Source organism: Mastigoproctus giganteus, chromosome 7 (genome assembly GCF_048544385.1).
Source record: "Mastigoproctus giganteus isolate SK-2022 chromosome 7, ASM4854438v1, whole genome shotgun sequence".
Lineage (NCBI taxonomy): Eukaryota > Metazoa > Arthropoda > Arachnida > Uropygi > Thelyphonidae > Mastigoproctus > Mastigoproctus giganteus.
Genome location: NC_143581.1, coordinates 134,804,174 through 134,830,133, shown reverse-complemented (window position 1 = coordinate 134,830,133; position 25,960 = coordinate 134,804,174). Strand labels below are relative to the sequence as shown.

At 37.2% G+C, this 25,960-nt stretch overlaps 1 protein-coding gene across 7 annotated transcripts in view; it reads right to left on the bottom strand.

Moving 5' to 3' along the window:
- LOC150083212 (uncharacterized) overlaps positions 1 to 25,960 on the bottom strand; it is a 319,934-nt gene that overhangs the window by 279,381 nt on the left and 14,593 nt on the right. For 6 of the 7 annotated variants that reach the window (XM_090377098.1, XM_090377102.1, XM_090377097.1 and 3 more), the window contains exon 2: positions 3,899 to 4,111. In XM_090377098.1, coding sequence (XP_090233224.1) covers positions 3,899 to 4,108 — 210 coding nt within the window. In that variant the 5' untranslated portion in view covers positions 4,109 to 4,111. The remainder of the gene's footprint in view (positions 1 to 3,898; positions 4,112 to 25,960) is intronic. The other variant, XM_090377099.1, reaches the window with a different exon arrangement.

The window sequence follows — 25,960 nt, the reverse complement described above, 5'->3', positions numbered from 1 at the left end:
CTTCCCATTTTGCATTTGCTGTTGGTAACATCATCAGTTGGTCCCACTGTATAAAATTTAAATACTGTCTCTCTTATTTTATGAACTATTGATATAACAACCTTTTGATGTATTGATCATTTTTTTCTGTTTCCCCTAGTGGAGGTCACTATAAAGAGCTTTGACTTTAATACACTTCAGACAGTATGAGCTACAGCATAATATAAATTGACAAAATATGGCTGAGTAGCCAGTGGACCAAAAAAAAAAAAAAAAAAAAAAATTCAAGAACGAGAAAGTACTAATTATTTCCCATCAGTAGTCAGTTTGGATTAATTTTTACAAAAATTATTTTGTAGAATAAAGTTCCATTATTTAAGCTATCTATTTATATACAGGCAGTTCTCACTTTACAAGTTTTCATTTTACAAGTTCCCAGATTTATGAGTTTTTTTTTTAAAAGTATCAAGTATCAACAAAATCAAAAATATGAACATTAATTGCAAAAAATGAAGTAGCATTAGCAAAGGCACAATGCAAGAAAGCAACCTTATATAGCATCAGCCAAAAAAAAAAAAAAAAACCCAACACTTATTCACCCATCCATTCGCTCCAAATGTTTGTCAAGTTCTTGAATCTATTTAAGCTATCAACTTCTACAACGACAGATGGAAGTTTGTTCAAGCAATCAAACACCCGCTTGCTAGAGGCAAACTTCCGCACATCTATCCTACAACCTTCTTTCCTCAATTTGAATTTATGCCCTCTCAGATGATTATTCTGAGCAGGAGGAAGAATCCCATCAGCACTGAGCATGCTCAAACCATTTAAGTCTTTATACACCTCAATCAGATCACCTCGCAGGTGCCTAGTCTACAGACACTGTAATTTGCAAAACTTAAGCCTTTCTTCGTAAGAGCAACCTTTGTTCCATTCACTAATCTTGTTGCCCTTCTCTGTACTTGTTCCAACAGCTCTATATCCTTCATAAAATGAGAGTTCCAGACCTGCATATAGTACTCAAGGTGTGGTCTGACCATTGCCTTATACAAGGGAATAATCACCTCCTTATCCCTGCTAGAAAGATTTCTGTATATCATTGACAAGACACCATGAGCTACTCTTGCAGACTGTCTGCACTGCTCAAAAAACTTCATATCTGCATCCACAGTTACCCCCAGGTCATTTTCATTCTCTACCACTGTCAATGTGGTACCACAGAGTTTATACATTACTCTGGGATTACAGCTACACATATGCATTTCATTTGCCATTTCTCAGCCCATCTGCTCAACTTTTCTAGATCCTGCCGCAGCAGTGTACTGTCATTAGTATCATTAACAACCCTGCCAACCTTCGTATCATCCGCAAACTTGGACATTAAGCCTGTTTTCCATCATCAATATCATTTATAAATACAGAAAACAACAATGGACCCAACAATGAACCCTGAGGGACTCCACTAATAACATTATTCCACGAAGAGCAGTGTCCATTGATTACCACACTCGTCTTCTCCCACTCAACCATCCCTTTATCCATAGCAGCAATTTGCCTCCAATGCCACACTGCTCCAATTTGTGCGGCAGTCTTCCATGTGCAACAGTATCAAGACTTTCTAGATCCAAATATATGAAATCAAAATTATTCTTTTCATCCAGTTCCTTTGTAACCACATCATATTATCCCATCAAATTGGTTAGACAAGACTTCCCCTTAATAAACCAATGCTCTGTCTGAGCTAGAGCTGGATTCTTGTCTAGATGATCCTGCAGTGCTTCTTTAACCAGTGCCTCCATTAATTTTCCTGGAACAGAAGTTAGACTAACAGTTCTGTAATTACTTGTCACTTTTTGATCCTCCTTTGTGAATTGGGGTCACATTTGCACATCTCTAGTCCATGGAAGCTCTCATAATTATGTCTAAGGGTTTGCTTACTTCCTTTGCCGCCTCCTTTAATATAACTGGATAGATTCCATCCACCCTGGGTGCCTTTCTTATGTTTATCTTTAACAATTTCTCCTCCCCTTTACTCTCAGTTATTACAAGATTATCTAGCTTACTGCCAGAGTTGAATACACCTCTGGCATTCCCCTCGCTGAGTAACTCCTCATGTGTGAATGTCGATGCAAAATATTCATTTAGTTTGTTAGCTACCTGAGCAGGATCATCAACAGTTGAACCATCGATATCAAGTGGACCAATCTGATTCATCCCCTTCCTTCTAGAGTTTACATAAGTAAAGAACTCTTTGCTGTTTTTCTTTGCATCCTTTGCCAAAGATTTCTCGTAATCTGCTTTAGTCTGCCTAATCTCCTTTGTAACTTGGTTACAGACCAGCTTATATCTATCGTAGGCTTCTGTGTCACATGTTAATTTATATGTATCCCATGCATTTTTCTTCTCTGTCACATGTTTAATTAGTTCATCTGACATCCATTTAGGCCTAAATCTTGAACAATATTTCTTTGTTGGTATGAAAAGCGTAGTAGCTTCCAAGATTAATTCTTTGAATGCTTCCCATTTTGAATTTGCTGTTGGTAATAATATCATCAGTTGGTTCCACCGTATAGAATTTAAATACTGTCTCAGACCACCGTAGTCACCTTTACGAAAGCAAAAACCTTTCCCTTTACCTTAATGGTAGTTACCTCTTTGAGTAAATCCCACTTCAGCACACTGTGATCACTGCCACCTAGTGGTTCCTTTATCTGCAGATTCTTGATGCATGAAGAATCATTACTGATAATCAGATCAAGTGTATTACTCCCTAATAACCTTGATCTGAATCCACGTTTGATAAAAAACGTGGGTTGAAATGCGGTTTTGATGAATGTTAAACATTCATAAATACTCCATTTTTTCAAACCACGCACATAGCTATACAATACATTGTACCCAGCTTTACAGTATTAATCCATTCCACAGACACCATCGTATTGTGAAAATATTGTAATGTGAACCGATTAACACATTGTTTTTCGGTAATTTGTTCCACGACCTCGGAAGTTGAAATTTCCGCTACATAACTCTCTAAAAGGTCGGTTTTATATGCAAATTGTATTAGTTATCATTGAAATCACTAAAATGCACTACGCTTTCGTTATCATATGTTCTGTTATAAGAACCAATTTTGAACGCCTTTGTGACATTTTTCTAAGCACATGACTGGAGATCACCACCATAAAACAAAAACAATTTGCACTTTTCAGTTTATTGGGCTTTATGTTACTGCAAGCAATTATAAACCGGTAGTAAACTCGATGTTATTGCATTTGTATAAATACAGATAGCTGGAATTGTGTGGTTTTTTGCATTATTATGGTGAAATGTGTTTCCCCTTTACTGAAATATTTAATCGTATAAAAAACAAATTTTCAGAATCTTCTTTTCATTCCTTTTTTTTTTAAGCTTCGTAAACTTGTTACTCCATGCAAATCGTGTTAGTTGCAATTTGTGTGTTCCATTAAATGCTTATGCATCTATTGAAATTTATAAAGAAAATATTAGATTATCTTGGAAACAAACGCCTCTTGAAGCATTTCTGAAGAAGACGACTCCTTGTGCAACAAACCAATGAGTACCTAGCTAATAATAAGTGATCAACGAGTGTGCATTTAGTTGATGATGAAGAATAAACATTCTTTAAAATTTGTAAGTCATAAATAATTTCCTTATAATTATAATTTGCTTGATTTTACATGCTACGTTTTAATTTCTTTGGATAAATCATTGTTTAAACAAACTAATTACCAAACTAATTTCATTGTTGAGAACGTAACCCCTATTTTTAATATTATGTCTATGGAATTTAATTCCCACATTACGAGTTTTCGCTTTACGAGCGCGCGATAGGAAAGAAATTAACTTGTAAAGTCGAGAACTACCTGTAGTTAAAACGTCACAAAAGTAAACATACAATATTTCTTTCTGTCTGTGTCACCTGTTTAATTTTTTCAGAAGGTATTTGAAATTTTTTTTTTATTTCTGCTGATTTTCTTCGAAGTTTCAAAATTTGCCTAGCATCTCTTGGGCTTAAATTTTTATGGCTTTGTTTCTTTTGGGTAAAACGGTTAAAAGTGCTGACCTGTCTTCTGTTTAATATTAATCTTGCATCTGCTGTCTTCATGTTCTAAAATAAATAAAAAAACAAATTTTAATCTTTACAACAATGTGATTTTTTTTATAGGTACTCTAAGTAATGGTGTCAGAAAACTGCTTATTCAGCATCTGCTGATTTAAATATTAGTTGTATTAATTCACCTACTAATAGTTTTAGTATCAAAAATAATAAAAAGCACTAACTTTTAGCATTAGCATTAGTAGAGGCATTTGATGCAAGAAAGTAAGCTTATGCAGCATCAGCCAAAAAAAAATAATAATAAATAAATAAAATATAACCACTTCCACTTCACCCCTCTGTTCGTTCGAAATACCTGTCCAGCTGAGCCATCAACTTCCAGGACAAGGGATAGAAGTCTGTTCCACCAACCAACCACCCGCTGGCTAAAGGCAAATTTCCGCATGTCTATCCTCAATTTGAGTTTATGCCCTCTCAGGTGATTATTCTGAGCAAGAGGAAGAATCCCATCAGCATTGAGCATGCTCAAACCATTCAAAGCTTTATACACCTCTGTCAGATCACCTCGCCAGTGCCTAGTCTCCAGACACTGTAATTTGCAAAACTTAAGCCTTTCTTCGTAAGAGCACCCCTTTGTTCCATTCACTAATCTTGTTGCCCTTCTCTGTACTCATTCCAGCAGCTCTACATCCTTCTTGAAATGAGGCCTCCACACCTGTATACTGTACTCTAGGTGTGGCCTGACCATTGCCTTATACAAAGGAGTAATCACCTCCTTATTCCTGCTAGAAAAATTCCTATATATCATTGACAATACACCATGAGCTACTCTTGCTGCCCATCTGCACTGCTCAGAGAACTTCATATCTGCCTGCACAACCACCCCCAGGTCCCTTTCATTCTCTACCAGTGTCAGTGTAGTACCACAGAGTTGATACGTTGCTCTGGGGTTGCTTTTTCCCATATGTAGTACTTTACATTTGTCAATGTTAAACCTCATTTGCCACCTCTCAGCCCATCTGCTAAACCTTTCCAGGTCCTGTTGCAGCAGCATAGTGTCAGTAGTGTCCTTGACAACCTTCGTATTGTCTGCAAACTTGGACATTAAGCTTGATATACCATCATCAATATCATTTATAAATACAGAAAACAATAATGGACACAGTACTGAACTCTGAGGGACTCCACTAATAACATTAGTCCACGATGAGCAGTGTCCATTGATTACCACTCTGCCTTCTCCCCCTCAACCACCCCTTTATCCATAGCAGCAATTTGCCTCCAATGCCGCACTGCTCCAATTTGTGCAGTAGTCTTCCATGTGCAACAGTATCAAAAGCCTTTCTAAGATCCAAGTATATAATATCAAAGTTATTCCCTGCACCCAGTTCTTTTGTGACTGCATCATAGTATCCAATCAAATTGGTCAGGCAAGACTTCCCCTTAACAAAACCATGCTGTGTCCGATCTATAACTGAAGTCTTGTCTAGATGATCCCGCAGTGCTTCTTTAACCAATGCCTCCATTAATTTTCCGGGAACAGAAGTTAAACTCTTTATAATATATCCCATCAGGGCCAGCTGCACTGTTTCTTGAGTTGGTAAGAGATTAGTATAGCTAAAGCATGGTAAATGGCTGATTGTAAGATAAAGCAGAATTGTCAGTGAAATTCAGTCTTGATTTCTCTAATGATTTTACGTTTTTGAAATGATTGATCATAAGCGTTACAAGAAGACAACAGAGAAAATACAATTCCCAGTGCATTTGATATATCTGTAGGATTAGTTAGAGAGCTCTTGTCCATTCCAGTTCAGTAGTGGGGGTGGAAATTTACTGTTCAAACATTTTAATCTGATATCGGTATTTTTATTAACTGATGAGGCAAATTTAATCCAAGTTTCTTTTCTTACTTTGCGTCTGATATAATGAGCTTTAGCTCTAAGCTGTTTATAGTTAATAAGATTGGAGGTGGTAGAATGTTTGTGGAAAAGGTTCCATGCATTGTTGCAATTTTCTTACTTGATATTGAGGAATGGCAGCAGACGCTGCTGTCAGAATTTGATTCGTGATGTGCTCGGTAACGCTGTTGATGGAACCAGACTGAATGATATTGTTGTCAAATGAGATGTGCATTCTGTATTTGGTCCAGTCAGCCCTTTGAATTTTCTGTTGGAAAGGAACAGGACGTCTGGATAATGGTCACTGCTATAAGCATCACTCAGAGATATCCAATCTATACTTGGAAAGGTCTATTGCAGATGTTGAACCTGTAGAGTGATGCAGGAGACCCAGTATTTAGTAATGTTAAATTCTGGCTATCAATCAGCATTTGGATAAGCTTATCTCATCTGTCTTAGGTGGGGGAACCCCATAATGGATGATGTGCATTAAAGTCTCCTAGTAAACAAAACGGAGAAGGTAACTGCATAACAAGATCTTCGAGTTGATGATTCGGCAGAAGATAAATTGAAACCAATGTCAGAGTAATACCATTAACAACACACATTGCAACGGCTTCTACGGATGTTTGTAATGGAATGCGTCTGGAGGGGATGCTTGAATCCATGAGCGCTATTGATGTCAGCCCTGTCTTGCCTGAATATAGTGTAGTTTTTTTTATTGAGACGTCACATTGCACAAGATTTTCGTGGTGAATTAAATCATGTATATCATCTATGTTACTGCGAAAACCTGTACAGTTCCATTATTTGGTTTTGTAAGAGGAAGATGAATCTGTCTGCTTTTTATGCGTGGGTTGTTTATAATGGTCAGGCTTAGATTTTTATTTTCTGGGAAAATTGGGATGTGCTGAATCATTTTTATATTCCATATCACCATCTGCATGTAATTCAAGAAAAATTTTGGTTGGGCATATCATCAGTATCCTTGGTTATTTCACCTCTACAGGATCTGATTTATGCAATTTTTCTGCCACTTTACTGTGGGTTAGGTTTTGAGCTGCGTATTATTACTTTGGTCCACTAACTGTGATTCAGATTTAGGCTTAGTCGATAGTACTGACCAAGCCCAGTCAGCGATCGATTTGTCAAGAAAGACTGACATTTCTGTCTGACATGTGACTATGGGCAGCACAAGTGGTTTTTGTAATGCTTGATTTTACTTGTCTTCTAGCTTTTTGAAAAGAAACTTTATTTTCAGTCTTGTATTTTTTTTTTTCCCTAACTTCCAGAGATCACACTTGAGTGCTGGATGATTGCCCCTGCATTCCGATTGAGTATAGGTTTTGTAACCGCAGTTTGGGCATGTCACATCTCCATGGCATGCTGTCTGGGAGTGACCAAATTTCTGACATTTGTAGAATCTTAAAGGGTTTGAGATTAAAGGGCTGAACATGGCAGTTTAGCATTAGCATTAGTAGAGGCATTTGATGCAAGAAAGCAAGCTTATGCAGCATCAGCCAAAAAAAAAAAAAAAACCACTTCCACTTCACCCCTCTGTTCGTTCAAAATACCTGTCCAGCTGAGCCTTAAACTTATTTAGGCTATCAACCTCCACAACAAGGGATGGAAGTCTATTCCACCAACCAACCACCCGCTGGCTAAAGGCAAATTTCCGCACGTCTATCCTACATCTGTCTTTCCTCAATTTGAATTTATGCCCTCTCAGGTTAATTAATTTACAATAACTAATTAATTTACAATCAGTAACCACCAAAAATAAAGCCCATTAATTACTTACTGGATGGCTAATTCCCCTTGAATTTCAAAAGGAATTAGTCATGGTTCACAATTATCCAAAATGAGCTTTATAATAAGGAGTGATCAAAAAGTTTGTGCTTAACTAACAAAACAAAGGGCTACAATCTGTAAATATCATTTGCATAACATTTCATCTTGTATTATGTTTACCCACCAAATTTGAATCTATACAACAAAGTATATACACTTGGTCGTCGACTTACGACCGGCCGCGACTAGGCGTAGAAACGAAGGTATGTACAGTATCGCTAAATAAAAGATGAAAACATTACTGTATTTAAAATGAAAAATAAAAGATGATAAAAATTTAAAAGATTATAAAAATAAATTATAAAGATGATAAAAAGATTAGAAAGGTTAAAAAATACTGTTAATAAATATATGGCCGACTTACGACCTGTCAGTCAGAACAGAAGTCGGTCGTAAGTCGACGACCAACTGTGTATATATATATATATATTTTTTTTTTTTTTTTTTTATAGGTACTCTAGATAATGGTGTCAGAAAAAATTGAAAAGCATCATGAATAAACAAACTATTACAAGTTGTAATAGTTATTACAAATCATGTCTTTGAAAATATCTAAACCTCCAAAAAAATTGCTCATTAATTTTATAAATATGTGTGGTCCAACTCCAATCTCAGTGATGTCTATTTGCACATGCAACCTGCCAAACTCCACTTACTCTCTTACAATCTTAACTATGCCACTTTCCACTAATGTAGAAGCGGTAGCAATTAGCCTTATGGTTTGGTCTTTATTAACAGTCTGCTTGATTTATTTGCATTGTTTTTGAGACCTTGATGATCTCATTATGCAGCTTCCTACCTTTTTGGGATTTCAATGGACATAACACCCCGTGGGGTAGTGCTGACATTAATGGAAGGGGATGTGTCATGAAGTATATGTTCACTGATGATAACCTCTCCCTTCTAAAAGGCGCCTCCGTAGCCAGGTGGGAAGGAGCAGCAGTGCGTAGCACGCTTCTTCATTAGACTGGGGTTCAAGCCCATCACCACCAAATACGGAGGATGCGGAAAGATCAAGGAATGACCACCGCATATCCTGGAGCAATATGGCCTGATTGATTTGTATTTCTTCTTTAAGTAATACAACAAATCCAGTTATTGCCATAAAGCAATAACTGGATTTGTTAAGGGAGATCAGGCCTCACAATCTGATTAGTTACTATGAGGAAACTAGATTCTTTGCATCCAGTTACAAAGGAACTCAGTCTAACTTGGTTATAATGAGCATGAAAATAACAAGATCAGGGATGTAATGAGCAAAAAGCCATAATGATTTTAATTTAAGTGTATGGCCATACAGTCGCTCACTGTTATAACAAGCGTACTACACAGATATATGTACAAATTTTGCTAACTATGCAAACATTCATAATTGCTCGAGTAGTCAAAAAAAGCCAATTCTTGGAATAGACAAAAATGTAAAGGGTGACTTAGCTTTTATGACCACCAGCATTGGATTAGCGGCCGGTTTATGACTTTGTCCTTTTGGGGACAGGGGCTATACAATAGTGCATTGGGGTGCCACTTTTTTGTTGTATTACCCTATTTATAGATTGTCTTCTATTCACTGAACCTACATTTAATTCGGAACTTCTAAGACTTTTGGAAATGGAACTTCTAAAAAACTTTGTATGCAAATCACTTTACTGTCATTTTAAATAAAATCAGTTAGAAATTAACCCTTCCTTTGGAAACATGTCTACTAACAAAAGAAAGCATCTCTGGATTTGCAAAAAAGTCAAAATTATTCGTGAGTTAGAACGTGGAGTAAAAAATGAAGTGTGTAAAAAGTTTTCTTTGTCCTATTCCAACAGTATTGACATTTTGGAAGAATGAACATGTTTACATATCAGCAATGGAAAAGAACATAACCAAAAAAAAAAAATCTAGAAAGTGTGAGGTTACAAACATTGATGATGCACTGCTTCAATAGTTCTCTACAAAAAGAAGTGCTGGATTTTCAATAGACGGTAAGATCTTGAAGGCTCGAGCAGAAAAATTTGATAAACATGGTTGTTGTTATGGTGTTTAATGGCACATAAGCTGCTATGGCTAGAATGTGCCTATTCATTTATTATATAAACAGATGAGATTTCCATAGTAAAGTCAGAAAAAATTCTGAAATCAAATGATTAAAAAGCCCAGTTTGCCTGAGGAAGTTAAAAAATTCAGAAATATTTGCCTTTTCACCAATGAGATTTTAAAGAGTTATTGGTTTACAAAGATTAAGCAGTGATAGCAAGGTTGAAGTTCTGGCTTGTTTATAGTAGGGGCAGTCAATGAGAATATGTTTAACACAGATTGTTAGACCAATGTGGACACTCTGGTGGATCATCTCCTGTGAGTAAATGAAGGTGGGTCAGATGAGTATGATCTATTCTTGCTCTTGAAAAGACTACTCCTTCTCATCTTGACGTACGGACACTGGAGTGGCAAATTTTCGGATCTTGTTTAAACTGAAAGAGTTTATTATTAATCAGAGTGCCAGAGTGCTGTCAGTTTTGATAGGCAAGCAGCATGAATGGTTAGTGCATAATCTGATGCTGGAACAGGGATATTGGTTAAATCTAAGGTAGTTGGGATTTTTTGCAGCTTTATCGGCCAGTTTTACCAGTATTGCCTAAAATACCGGGATGTGCTGGAATCCAACAAAAAGTGACCATTTGGTGGCGTTCTTCAATTGCAATGCAATATGCAATGGATGGAAACATTCCAAACCTGCTCCAGCTTAAGAAGATGAAGACCAGAGATTTCCATCTTTTTTGGTCATTATACATTTTGCACTAATTACTTTGATTGCTCAGTTCTGCACTAATTCCTCTTCAGATACTGTAATCAGATCCCACTCTGTGATGATACCTTTGGACGAATTTAACATATTGTGGGGAGTTATATATATCAGTGGCCCAGCAAATGTTGTTGCTTTGAGCAATCACTCTGAATGTTTTGAGGTAGCTGTTTCAATCAGGTCTCTGGATTACAGTTGATTAACCATTTTTGGTGTTCCAGCAATGGATTCTAAACATCTTTGGATAAATGGTGAAAACTTACCAACAGGCTGGTTGGAGAGAGAAAATGCATCACCAGAAAGTTTGGCATCTCATTGCCTGCACTTCTCTTCGGAGTCTTTTCCGTTGGTTCAAGTCATTTTGAAGTTTGAAGACTAGAGGTGGATAGTCATTTATATCCATGGTTACTCCTTTTAGCCCTGGAGGATAACTTTTTTTCCAGGTTACCAGCCCTGCCACGTGGAGGCAGGAACAGTGCCAACCAGTGACCAAGCGATCAGAAGAATTGGAGAGCAGTACATTGCTAGCGACAAAAGTAACATTGCAAGCAAGGTTAGCAATAACGTTGTTAGTGGTGAAGCAGTGATGTTGCTCAGCGAGGAAAGCAGTAATATTGCGAGTGGTGGAGGGTTTATAAAGCACTAGTACTTGCCCTAAGAAAAACACTAGAAAATTGTAATAGAAAGTTCGCTTGGGAACTATCGCTTGGCACTCAGGGCCACTAAACATAGATGCAACGATTTTGTATGTAACAACAGTTGGCTGGATCGATTTAAAAACTGAATACAAGCATATTAATACAAATAATATGTGGGTATATACTAATATTTTTTTCTCCCTAATATTTCTTTGTTTTTTGAATTTATTTTTTAATTAAAAAAATAAGAGGTAGATTTAACTCATTGCTGATATAGTGAGGAATGGTTATAACAAATAAATTTTGTTGGTCCATTAATGCTCGTTATAACCAAGTTCAACTGTAGATGCAAAGAATAATTTTGACATTATATACTCAGATTTCATTAAAATCGTTGATAGTGAACACATACTATAGTTGTATCGATTGAAACAACGTGGCATTATGGGAAAATTATTAGTACGGTTAAAGGAATGGATAATTGGTAGGAGACAAAAGGTGGTTATAAATAGCCACTGTTCTTCACAGAAAAATGTGTTAAGTGGGATTCCACAGGTGTCGCTATTGAGGCACTTGTTTTTAATATTTGTTAATGAAATTAATGTAGCTATTTCGAGTTTGATGTCCAAGTAGTATCAAAATAAGGGTTAATGGCAATAATCAGGGTATAGTACTTCAAAAGGACTAGATACACTCAACATATGAACTGGAAAATGGCACCTGAGGTTTAACAGTGATAAATGCAAAGTACTGCATTCCGATGTAAGAATAAACCCAAAATAACATATCATCTAGGTGGTACCAAACTGAAGGTAGTGGAGTATAAAAAAATTACCTTTTTTTATCCTATACTCTTGAAAGAGGTTTTATTTTATGTGAAAACATCCTTGGCTTAGATGAGGTTAAAGGGGTTTAGTGTGAAAAGAATCCGAACACATTTAACTTCTCATCAAGCAGCTGGACATGATGAGATCATGTCCAGCTGCTTGATGAGAAGTCAATGTAGAAGGTTGATGTTAATCAAAATCATTATAAACTCTGATTTTTTTCGTTCTCTGTTCTTGAACTCATTCTTTTGTCAACATGGAGAGCTTCTTCAGTGGCTTTGAAGCTGAAGTTTTAGCCATCTATTTCGGTTTACTTCCTTACATGATTGAAGGAGCTGCATTGCTACAACAGTTTTCTCAAAAGAAATGCGACCGAATACCAATGATACTTAGTGGAGATTTCAATATCGTTAATTTTACAGATACTCAAACCAGTATCTGTAAAATTAACAATGTGTTCAATGATGTGTTCGATCTTTTGGTTAGGTGAAGGCTGGAAGTAGCCGAGTGGTCAGGAGCGAGAGTGCAGTAGCACACGCTCTTTGAGTGGACCGGGGTTCAAGCCCATGACTGCTAAATATGATTAACATTTGTATTGACTGATTTATTATAAACTTCACTGACCTGGTGGTTGTGCTAGAGTATAAACAAGAAGATTTTTAAATGACAATATCGTTTAACCATCAGGAAGAAGGCACAAATTTCTCCAACAGGTGTAACACTCACGGATTTGCCAACAGTTTGTCAATAAATCACTTCCATATGAGAAGTAACAACATGAGTACGATTTTCTCTCTTATGATAAATTGCTACACCATCAGCTTGTTGATATTCTCGTTTGAATTGAACGACACAATCAAAGTTAGGTATGCTTTTACTTCTTTGTTATTTAGCCATGTTTCAGAAAGTAGAAGTAAATTGAATTGTTGTGTGACTGCATCAGTGAGATTGTCACTGTGAGCATGTAGAATGGAAATTAGAATGGAAATATCTTGTGGTTTACTGATGAACTCGTATAAAGTATCTTGCATGGTAAATAGAGGATTACTCGACAACCTGGTCATTTCAGCTTGAAGTGCAAGAGTAGATGTAGCGTTTCTCAGTCCATGATAAAATTTCTTTTCTCCATTTGCTGCAATAATGTAAAGATCATTAAATCGGTAACTCGAGACAATGCAACATAATCTAGTTGCTGTTGGTGACATTTCTCGTATTCATAAACTGCGGAATCGAAAGTACCTCCCTGAGATTTATGGATGGTAATAGCACAAGCTGGTATTGTGGAAAATTATTTCATTTAGACGAGATTGTTCTGATGTTATTCAATGAACCATTCTTACTTCTTGCAATTGGTACAGCTGCTAAATCAATATCTCTAGCCATAGCAAACCGATGAGCCTTCGTTCTAACAAGTCGACCCACGGCAGATGATCCTGGAAATTTCAACCAGACATTTAATTATAAATTAGTATCTTCATCATATTCAATACATGCCAATTTTCTTAAAGCTCTGTTAGCAACACATTTTAAGAGAAGAAGATTTTATTAATCTCTGCATTTTTTTTTGAACTCATTCTTTTGTTGACATGGGAAGCTTCTTTGGTGGCTTTGAAGCTTTTATTCTTGTATAGGCTGAGTGAGCTGCAATATGATTTTGTTTCTTTTTTGTATGATGCAATTGAAGCTGGTTGTTGCAGTATACTCTATCTAGCCGGTTCAGGAATCAATTGAAAATCCTTGAGTAATTCATTTGAACTCAAATCTTCAGGATCAAAATCTTCAGGAAGTTCTTGAATATAATTTCATGATGTTGGCGGTCCAGCTGCTTGATGAGAAGTCAATGTAGAAGGTTGATGTTAATCTAAATCATTACAAACTCTGATTTTTTTTTTATTCTCTGTTTTTGAACTCATTCTTTTGTCCACATGGGGAGCTTCTTCAGTGGCTTTGAAGCTGAAGTTTTAGCCATCTTTGAAATACTTTTATTGGTAATTTTACAATTCAATAGTTAGCGAAATCCATTTGTAAACTAGTATGATATCATACTATGTCAATGTGAACGGAGAGTACCTAAACCATTTACGATTTTCAGATGACATTGTGGTCATAAGCCACGATCCCAAAGAATTAGAGGAAAATCTTAATCAGTTATGCACAGTTAGTAAGGATTTTGGACTAAAGATGGATATGGCTAAAAAAAAAGTAATGATGAACAAGTATACCACAGAAAGGTGAATAATGATTGAAGGAGCAGTAATTGAAAAGGTGGAGTCATATAATTATCTGGGACAAGTTATTAGCTGTAATAATGATAAATGGCTGGAAGTCAAGAGAACAATAAACTTTGGATGGATAGCATTCAGGAAATATAGTCACATACTGAAGAGCAATATCCCAGTTTGTCTGAAACGTAAAATAATGAATCAATGTATACTCCCCACCATGACTTGTGGAAGTGAAACTTGGGCACTCACCAAAAGAATGGAAGAGAAGCTGAGAACTACACAGCGAAGAATGGAACAAATTATATTGGGAATCAGACTGTTAGATAAGAAGAAAAACACGTGGATTAGGCAGCAAACTCAAGTAAAGGACATTCTTATCAAAACTAAAGAACTAAAATGGCCTTGGGCAGGACACATAGCTCGAAGACATGATGACAGATGGACTAAGAAAATAACAGAATGGTACCCAAGAGGAGCTAGAAGAAAATCTGTAAGACAAAGGCGGAGATGGATAGATGAAATTCATGAGTTTGTGGGTAGTAAATGGATGGCCAGTGCTCAAAACAGAAGGAACTGGAAAGTTACTGGAGAGGCCTTCATCCTGCAGTGGATTGAAAATGGCTGATGATGATGATATCATAACCAAAAACTACTGTTTGTTTTATTGTTGAGTTCTTGAATCAAAGCCATTTAAATTTTAAGCAATGAAATGGTCTTATGTGAAAGAATATTCTTTAATAAAATCTGCAGATTTTAATAAAGTCTGCATTTTTTTCGTCCTCCACGTTTATGAACTCTTTTCTTTTCGACACAAGAGGCTTCTTTGGTGGCTTCAAAGCTTTTATTCTTGCATAACATTACTGCCCGCTGCTTACCCTACCAAATCAATGTTAATGACTGAGTTAGTAGCCTTTAGGAAGTAACATTTCCATATCTTAGTATGAACTTACTCTACTGAATCAACTACTTACCCAACCGAATCAACATTAGTGACGTCATTTGCATCATTTAAAATCTAACAGCCACCTAATAGGAAGTGACAATTTGCATCATTTAAAATCTAAATTGGTCAGCTTTCTTCATTACCAATCAATTGCGTCATTTCCATTATTAGAAAATTTTGTTACCAGTTGATTTTACTCTAGTGCCGCCATAGATGTTTTTTCACATCAAAAAGATCTATTGGTAATTCTACAGGTTGACATTTAATTCTCTGAGCAGTGCAAACAAACTTAGAACAACAGCCCATGGAAATCCATCAGTGATATACAGGAATCTATCAGCAGCAGACAAAGAGGCGGTGATTATCCCATTGGAAAACAATGGGATAACTACATGTATGTTTGAAAACCTCATTTTAGGAAGGACATAGATCTGTTGGAAAGGGTACAGAGAAGAGCAACAAGGTTAATTGGGGACATAAAAGGATATTCTCACTGAGAACGACTGTGGGGGGAGGGATTCTGTAAACTGCAGTCACTAGGAACTACTTACCTGCATGGTGAACTAACTGAAATGTATAAAGCTTTAAGAGTGTTAAGTACACTAAATGGTGAAGACATCTAACTTTTTTAAGATGAAAAATAAACAAAGGGAACTAAATTTAAAGTGGAAAAGAATGGCTACAAAACAGATGTGCAGAAATTTGCATTCAGTCAAAGAGTAAAGATGCCAATGGAATTAAATTCCATCTAATAGGGTGGAAGTGGATAGTTTTGATAAATTTAAGGAAGATTTTAACAAACTACTAGAAAGAATGGGAAAAAGAAAATAGTTCTTTTTTTTTGGCTGGTGCTGTAAGCCTTGCTTCCTTGTATCATGTTGCCAATACTACTATTAATAATATTCGTTTAATATTGCCAATAACAGTCAAAATTTACTTGAAACACCATTTTCTGGCTCCTCTCAACACAATTTCCAAAAAATTAAACCATCCATGCTAGTGCACTAGTTGAATAACTCCATAACAAATGGATAAACCAGGAGTGTGCTGCCAATTTGTTAACAAGGGGCTTGCTTAAGAAGAATTTTAGCTTAGGGTCATCACTAGTTAAAATAGTCAGTTATATTTTATGAAACTAATTTATTTAAAAAGGGCTTGGATAATCACAAAAATTTAAAAAGGGAGCTCGAGTAAGTCCCCTTGAACGGACTCCACACACTCCTGGATACACCCAAGAATGTTATTTCCAGAGGCCACATAACAGGCAAATAGAATTACTTCCAAGTAGGATATAAAAGGCATGCACACCTAATGACAAGAATGGAACAGACTGCAATTAATAAACAACTCTGATATTTTATTTATTTATTTATTATTAATAAATAAATAGGGGCTCACATCTGGTGAGTTTGGGCTTGGCACACCCAGGATCCTGAGCTGGATATCATCTTCCTTCTCTTTCTTGGTGATTCCCTTCTACTTCTCTCTCTCTCTCTCTCTCTCTCAAGGTAACTCGGTATTTTTTTTTTTTTTTTTTGGGCTGGTGCAGCATAAGCCTTAGGCTTCCTTGCACCATATAGCTAATAATAATAAAAAAATATAAAATAATATTTTCACAAAAGGTGTAATGGTAGATTTTAACATAATGGACTTGGCCATTTGTCAGATATAAAAAACAGTGAAATACACAAAATCAACTGCTGGAAACACAATGAGTCAGTGGAAGCAAGAAGGTAATACAATTATTCATCCCAAGCCAGGCAGGCAGACCACCATTAATGCCCCACAGAGCATGTCACCAGTTGAAATGGATAGTATAAGTATAAACCCTCATTTCAGTAACACTCTCTCTCACTCTCTCTCTCTTCTAGTATTCTAGCTACTAGAAGAGAGTACTAGTAGCAAGTAGAGTACTACTGGATCCCAAAAGTAAGTTAAACAAACTGGGTGGCATTCTATTCCATCACCTACTTGCTTCCCTCTGCCACATGATTTTTCTCGAATTACACATGCAATACATGTGTAATTTAAGTGATTTTGCCATTTTAAGTGTTCTAAAAAAGTGCCAAAGTGTGATGAAGACAACTGTGAAGGTATCATTGATACCTGCAGTTGTATAGTCTTTTAGCATTGCCAATGCAATCTCTGTAAACCCATGACTTCAGGTAGCCCATAACCAAAAATCACAGGGCTTCAAGTCTGAAGACCTTAGTGGCCATTCATGCTGAAAGTAACAGCTTATCACTCGATTCTCTCCAAACACTGAGTAACAGTTGTTTCACAGGAGAAGCAATATGGGGTGGTGCTCCATCCTGGATGAATGTCACAACATCCAAAGCTTGCCTTTCCCCCAGATTAGGGATAACACAGTTTCGTAACAGGTCAGCATAACACTGACCTGTGATAGTGACAATTTCAAAACCAGAGCCACTGATTTCCTGAAAGAAAAATGGCCCTATAACAAAAGAAGAGGTGAATCCACACCACACCGTTACTTTTGACTGATGCAAAGGAGTTTCCATGTAAGCTTGAGGGTTTTCTGTCGCCCAAATTCTGTGTGTTTACAGTACCATTCAAAGTGATATGGACTTCATCCGTCCACAGAACATTTGACAGCCTTGTCACATTCTTCAATTCGCTGAAAGAACCATAACGCAAATGCTTCCAGCTTTGCAAAATCGGGATGCCTAAGTTATAGGTGTTGAATTTTGTACGGATATCTACAGAGGACTACTCTTAGTGCTCTACACACACTCCCATATGGGACGCCAGTTCGACGTGAAACTTCATGAGAGCTTTCTTCTCATTTTATGATGATGCCATTAGAGTATCCACAACTTCTGCAACTGCAGCCGCAGTTGTAGCACATGGTGATGGTCTTCCACCTCGTGGACAATCTTGTAACGAAACAGTTGTCTCAAATTTCTTAATTATCTTTAGTCCTGCAGCAGTCATTGGTCCTTTACCACGTTGCATACCCCTTCAGCTGATGGAAAGATCGCAAAGCTGCAGATTCAGCGTTAAGGTAATAACATTTCACCATAAGTGCTTTATCCGGTAATGATAACATGACCGCTTAACTTTTCTTTTTCTTTCCCAAATGTTAACCAAACTGCTTAGCTGTTGTTCTTGCAGTGCCTTTATAGCAGACACTTACGCAACATCATTTATAATACAGCACCACCTGGTAGACATATTTGGAACTAATTTTGACATTCTTTCGGGGGAAAAAACCCACGTAATCCTATGCATTTCTGCCCTAATCTCGTTACAGTATGTCAAAAATTCACTGAAATACCAATTCTTTTGTTTACTGACTTTTGGATTACCCTGTATATCACATATGAAACTTGTTGGAGATGATTTCTGACCCAGTGCTATACATAAATATTTATCTTCAAACCATAATAATGTTTGTTGTTGAATTAACAATAGTTCATCATCACTGTTTACAGGTTTCACCATTTCACCTGTTCACCATCATCATTCATTCCCAAGAAATCGTCACTCACTTTTATGCCATAGAATTTATACAAAGGTGGATTTATCAAATACCATAACCATATTTTCACTATTTTCTTCTGCACACATCCTCGTAGATATGATGATTTATGTACGAGTCTTTGTTTTATATGTACATTAATGGCATAATCTTCATCTAATTGTCTAGGTAATTGATGAACCATCATATTTACGTTAATTGGTACATTTATTACTTTGTCCGATGATCCCATTTTGTCCATGTTCATAATGTAAACAACGAATTTGCATAAAGGGTAATCGTGGTGAAATCAAAAGCTCAGTTATAACATCCAGTGGAGGCAAATTAGTAGGATATGTTAGATATATAAATCCATTTCACGTGGCCATAGTTGGTATCTGTCCCTCTTTCTGGTGAAATTCATCTGGTGAGTATGGGCTTGGCACACCCAGAGTGCTGAGCTGGATATAATCATCTTTCTCTTTCCTTGGTGACTCCTACTTTCTTTCTTTCTTTCTTTCTTTCTCTCTCTCTCTCTCTCTCTCTCTCTCTCTCAATTTTTTTTTTTTTGGCTGGTGCAGCAAAAGCCTCAGGCTTTCTTGCACCGTATGGCTAATGATAATAATAATATGAAGTTGTTTATAAATGGTTTCAAATCTAATTTAAACCATAAACGATCACAAACATTACAACTAAATCCAAATGGGTTTTGTACACTAGTTTTTCAAACTCAATGTCAGCTCATGTAGACACTATAGGGATGAATCAGGAATCTCATTGTTAACCATTTCTAATTTCACTTTTTTTTTCATGCACGATATTCCTCCATTTGTTCTTTTTTTTTTTTTTTTTTTTTGGTAGTTATTGCCGCATCGGCTTCTGTGGCCATAGTGCACCTCCCAAGGTTTTTTGCAGTACTTGGATCCAAGCTCGAGGCGGGATTCGAACCCGCGACCTTTGGGTTGCCAGGCAGGCTCTTTACCCACCCGGCTAGCCTGGTCGGCTCCATTTGTTCTGCTGGAGTTTTAGATTCCTGATAAGTATCAAGCATAGTAGAATTCTGTGGTGAATTTCATTATGATTTGGAATAGTTTGAATTTCTAATTTCCTTTTCTTCCATTCACAATATTCCTTCATTATTTCAACTAGTTTTTCTGGATGCAGTTTGAGAAGTCCCAAGCATAACGAAACACTCTTGTTGAATTTCTTCTGGATTCATATTTCGGTCCAATTTCCTTTTCTTTCTTTCATGATATTCCTTCATCTTTTGAGCTTGAGTTTTCTTGTAGGCAGTTTCAGAAGTTCCAGGCACAGTGAAATACTGTTGTTCAATTTCATCTGGATTCACATTTCTGTCCAACTTCCCTTTCTTTCTTTCACGATATTCCTTCGAATGCTGGACTGTAGATTTTGGCACAGTCACTCACGTATTAATCATTATGCTGATATAATGTAGCGCATTATTGCTGAATTGTACTTGTTGCGTCACTGCATGAAACAAGTACAACGCATGCACCCAAGAAAACACATTTTTAAAGTCAAGTATAACACATGCGCATTGGGTTTTGTGATGATTTTATATAATGATTTCTAGGTAACGTAACGCTTTTTTCCAAATAATGCCGGTAAAGACGCTTTTAACGTCAAAAAAAAAGATGAAACCACTGTATTATGGTTTCAATGGAGGATCTGCAAATGGTAAATTTCTAAGAAAATATTAAAGCATTCATGAAATACAGCAGGATTAACTGCTTATCACGTGACATTGCGTATCCTGGAGGAACTGCGCAGAATATGGCAGATACGCTGGGAAGAAAGTACCAAAGGTGAAATTACGAGGCAATTTTCACTGGAGGAAAAAATGACTAGCCCAAAAGCTTCACCACAGTTTTCCCCAGGCATTTATGCAACATTCTTCCTTACAGGCCATGGATCCTTCAAGAATAAACTGTCCACCCTGGATATTACTGATTATCCTGCCTGTAACTGTAGCTAAAATAAAACGTGGGAGCACATTATGTATTACTGCCCGGACTATGAGGATCACGGGTGTCACATAATTTCTAAAATCCACAACCTGCCAAATGGTCAAAAGCATCTCTTTGTTACACAGGAGCACTACCACGAAGCACTCACTGACTATGCACAAGTGGCATTCATGACTTGCTGACTGAATATAAATGGGATCCAAAGAGTCTGAGACTCTGCTGGGGACCCCCAACTTAAGTGCTCCTGTCTAGACCTACAAAATTTGACCACCAGATCCAGCTGCCAGAGAAACCCTGACTAAACACAGGACTTCAACTCTAAAGGTATGAATTGCTGAAACCATTAGGTGTGGGATAACTGCCTGGACTCAGGTACCAAATTGACTGCTGTCACCTCAGAAGCATAGAACTACAGAGGAAGTCATATTTGGAGGAACCCTGTATAAATAAAGACTAATCAAAGTCATTATTTCAAGTTACTGACCACTTGACTACCCACCTGAACACTGCAAATAGCAAATAACGGTTGTTATCTGGGGGAAAAGTAGTGGTGATCAGCTGTTTGTATCAGCCTGGGGTGAATCTTATATTAGCCTCCAGGGTTATGCTGGCATGCCCCCAGTTCTCCTATATACATCTATGGTAATAGGGATCCAGCAATATATTCTGCAACCCATGGCCAGGAGTTTCACTTCCCTGTGTCTGGAATGCTGTAGACGTCTTCCATCTTGACATGGGATCTTGGCGTCCACATAGCGACTTCATGGGTTTTACCCATGACTTTTTGTTCCCCTTCCTCTGGGAGAGAGAGAGATGGTTTCTCCCGGTACATCCCTCCCAACTCTACTCCCAGTTCTCTGGGTGGATGATTCTTAGCTCCCAGGGCTATCTTAGGGCATTGCCATGTATACAATAAGTGAGCTTAGCATGATTGCTGCTTAGCTGGGCTGTATTTGTAATTTCTTAGTGTACTGGGTTACACTGCCCGTAAATAGCAGGCCCTACTTCCATGCAGTCTAGGATCCCTGCTTGGCTAAACATCGAGCTGAGGTTAATTGTTAATCCTAGAAATTTTGTGCCCTCATGGCTTTAGCCCCTGGCACTGCCAGCCCGTTTAACTTGGGTGGCAGAGGTTTTTATTAACCAGCGATAGATTTTGTTGGTTATTTTATTTTTAGAGTTTTAAGATTCCATTAAAGTTAAAGTTTGGAGCGATCCAAGGCACCTTGTTCCCCCACATTGTATTGTATATTTTGTAAATAATTAACCAATTCTCATATTTGGCATTTTGGTTTTTAGTCGTAAATATTTGATTTTTATGTTATACATAACTGACAATGTCTTTTTCTACTGAGCTACAAATAAATGAAGAAGAGCTGTTGTCTGCTACTGGCGAAGTTACTGAAGACAACTGTAGGGAGATATATTATTATTATTAGCTGTAGAATGCAAGGAAGCACGAGGCTTATGCTGCACCAGCCAAAAAAAAATTTCCGAGTTACCGTGAGAGAGAGAGAGAGAGTAGTAGAAAGGAATCACCAAGAAAGAGAAGAATGATGATATCCAGCTCAGGACCCTGGGTGTGCCAAGCCTACAACTCACCAGATGTGAGTATGGGCTTCGGTAATCCCCAGAACAGATATATCGTTTTGCCTAGAAATCAGAGTGTCGCTAAAGATAAGCATAGGAGCAGAAGAATCCTTTTCTGCAAGATATAAGACAAGACTGAGTTTTAGAATGGTTGAAATCAACTAAGTTTTCTTTGCCCGACTGAAGAATTACCTGAAAATCGGCATTTAAGGAATTGGTAGCAAATTTTCGAGAAGTTGAAGCTGATTGAGCAGGACAAGGTTTCTCAAAATGGAAAGTGGAGTGCAATGTGCTATCATCGGCAAAACTATGGATAGGATTTCCAGTCAATGGAAGGTCATTAATAGTGGGGGAAAGAACTGAACCTTGGGGGACTCCGTCATTAGTGGAGAAGTTCAAAGCCAGAGAGGCATCTACCATCACCCTCAGTGAGCGATCAGAGAGAAAAGTGGATAACCAATTATAAAAAACAGATGGCAAACCATAAGATGAAAGTTTGTTTAGAAGACCTTTATGCCAAACACGATTTGGTTTGAGCGTGCTCAATGATGATGGAATTCTTCCTCTTGCTCAGAATAATCATCTGAGAGGGCATAAATTCAAATTTAGAAAAGACAGTTGTAGGATAGATGTGCAGAAGTTTGCCTTTCGCCAGCGGGTAGTTGATTGGTGGAAAAAAACTTCCATCTTTTGTTGTAGAAGTTATCCTAAATAAATTTAAGGCTGAGTTGGAGAGATATTTGGAATGAATGAAGGGGCGAAATGGGAGAGGTTTTTTTTTTTTTTTTTTTTTTGGCTGATGCTGCATAAGCTTGCTTTCTTGCATCATGCCTCTACTAATGCTAAATGGGAGAGTAGTGAGTGCAGGGCTGTGTCAGAGACCAAAGAAGTGAGCCAATAGTTCTCTGTATACAGCCACTCCCCAGCTTACGTACAGAAAATTCAACTTTACATAAGTTTATTCTAGCCAGTGCAAACTTAAAATCGTGAAAGCGTAATTTGCATTCCATAGGAATAAATGGAGGTATCATGAAAATATCGTAATGTGAACCCAATAACACATTGTTTTTCTGATAATTCGTTCCAAGACCTTGGGAGCTGAAATTTGCGCTATATAACAACCTATTTATCTATCTAAAAGGTCATTTCAGCATTATCATATATTCCGTTATAAGAATCAATTTTGAACATCTTTGTGATATTTTTCTAAAACACATTTTGGAGGTCACTACCATAAAACAATAAAAACAATTTGCACTTTCCAGTTTGTTAGTCTTTTCTGTTAGTTTAATCAATTATAAACGGGTAGTAAACTCAATCTTATTGCATTTACAATAATACCGATAACTGGAATTCTTGGGTTTTACGTTATAGTATTATGGTGAAATGAGTTTCCCTTCACTGAAATCTTCAGTCATATAAAAATCATAAATAAATTTTCAGAATCTTCTCTTTATTCCTATTTACTTATTACAATGATGAAGGGAAAGGGACCAACAGAAAGTGCAAATGCTGGCAGTGCTAAGAAACAAAACAAAATTGATTTAGAAATGAAGATAAAAATAATTAGAAGTATGAAGCAGGAGAAACTTGGTCATCTATTGCATGGAATTAGGTCTCGCTGCTACAACAGTGAATACTATTTTAAGGGACAGTGCACATATAAACAGAAACAAGTTAAACGATCAATGCATTTAAGATCAACAGTGTTTGCAAAACAGCGTTCAGGTGCTATATCGAAGGTGGAAAAGCTGTTAATAATATGGATGGAAAATCAGATTTAGAAGCAATACCCCCCCCCCACCAGAGCCCAATGGCCATTTAAGCAAAAGCAAGATGTAATAATGAAGATATTAAGGATAAGTACAGTGAACCCCAAGCCAAGTTCCTGGCAAGCAACGGGTAGTTTAATAGGTTCAAGCATCATGCTGGTTTTAAAACATCAAAGTATACAGTGAAGTCGCCAATGTCGATACTGCAGCTGCAGAGAAACTGTGATGTGTTGGAAAAACCCCTTCTAAAATCCACAGCCCTCTACTTCTGCAGCGGCGTGCTTATCAGCTAGAGTTAATTCTGGCAACGATGCTCAAAAAGTAAAACTTGCTGACATCATGCCTGTCACCTCTCTTTGTAATTTTATAATTTTGAAATTTGTTTTGTAATTTTGTACACTTTTTTTTTTTTTAATTTTTCCTGCATATGAGATAAAAAAAAAAAAAAAAAAACTTTGGATAAATAATTCTATTCACATGTTCATCAAACATTTCTTTTTTTGCTTCAATCAAATTTGTGAGTGCTGCATAAGCATTTTGGGAAATTCCGACTTACGTAAAATACTGACTACGTAAATCAGAGTCCACTTTTACATAAATCGGGTGAGTGGCTGTATTTATATCAGTTGAAGTAACCCTGAGTGTGTGTGTGGGGGGGGGGGAATTAGTCAAAGTGAACTGTGCCCGTGTGATGGGGAAGTAAGCAATTAAACAGATGAGGCAGATGTGCCAGCAAAGGGAGAATCAATGGCCAACAAGGTAGTGTTGAAAAGACATTCAACTTTGCGAAAAAAAAGAAGCAATAGCAGAAAGATAGCATCTTGATGTTGCTTTCCGCCAGCCAAATCATGCATGAGAAATAAATTGTGGTGTTTAAGGATGGCAGAAAGTAAATGGAAGAAGCAGAATATAGTTGTGCTCGGGGTGTCCGGGGTTAAACACAAGGCATACGTCCAGACCAGAGGACTGGACATATGCCTCCTGTTTAGTCAGTATTGGTATTGCTATTACAAATATTGGACTGAACAATGTCAGTGAAGAAATATGAAATTTAAATATAATAAACAGGACAAAATACCACCGTAGTTAGCTAATCCGTGGGCACAAGCTTTTTACACCATGAGACACAACGGAGACTAGGAGGTATATGACTATACATTATGTACAGGTTTGAAAGTAACAAGAAATCAACCAGCAATAATGTTGTTTATATATCAATGTTGTTGCCTATAAGTTTTTTGAATTTCATAATAGCATTGGAAGGGCATATGATGCAAGAAAGCAAGCTTATATAGTATCATCCAAATAAAAAAAAAAAAAAAAACACCCTTCCCATTTCACCCAGCCATTCCTCCAAATGTTTCTCTAGGTTTGCCTTGAACTTATTTAAGTTGCTGACCTCGACTACAATAGATGGAAGTTTGTTCCAACTATCAACCACCTGCTGATTCAAGGCGAATTTCCACACATCTATTCTACAATTATCTCTCCTCAATTTGAATTTATGCCACCTCAGGTGAGTAATCTCAGCAAGAGGAAGAATGCTATGAGCACTGAGCTTGCTCAAACCATTCAAGGCCTTATACACCGCAATTAGATCACTCGCAGGTGCCTAGTCTCCAGAAGCTGCAATTTGCAGAACTTAAGCCAATCTTGGCAACACCAATACAGTAAACCCCCGCTATTCGTGGGGATTACGTTCCTGAGAAATGCCATGAATACCGAAAACTGAGTTATGGCTCCCATAGTAATAAAGGAGTTCCGTTCCAAAGTATGAAATATACAGGGTGATTCACTACCAGTGCGACAAACTTGCAGGAGGTGTAGGGGGCACAAAGGCAAATCAGAATCACATAGCATTGCAGGGTCTGAAATGCCTTCGTCATGCGGTAGAGGACG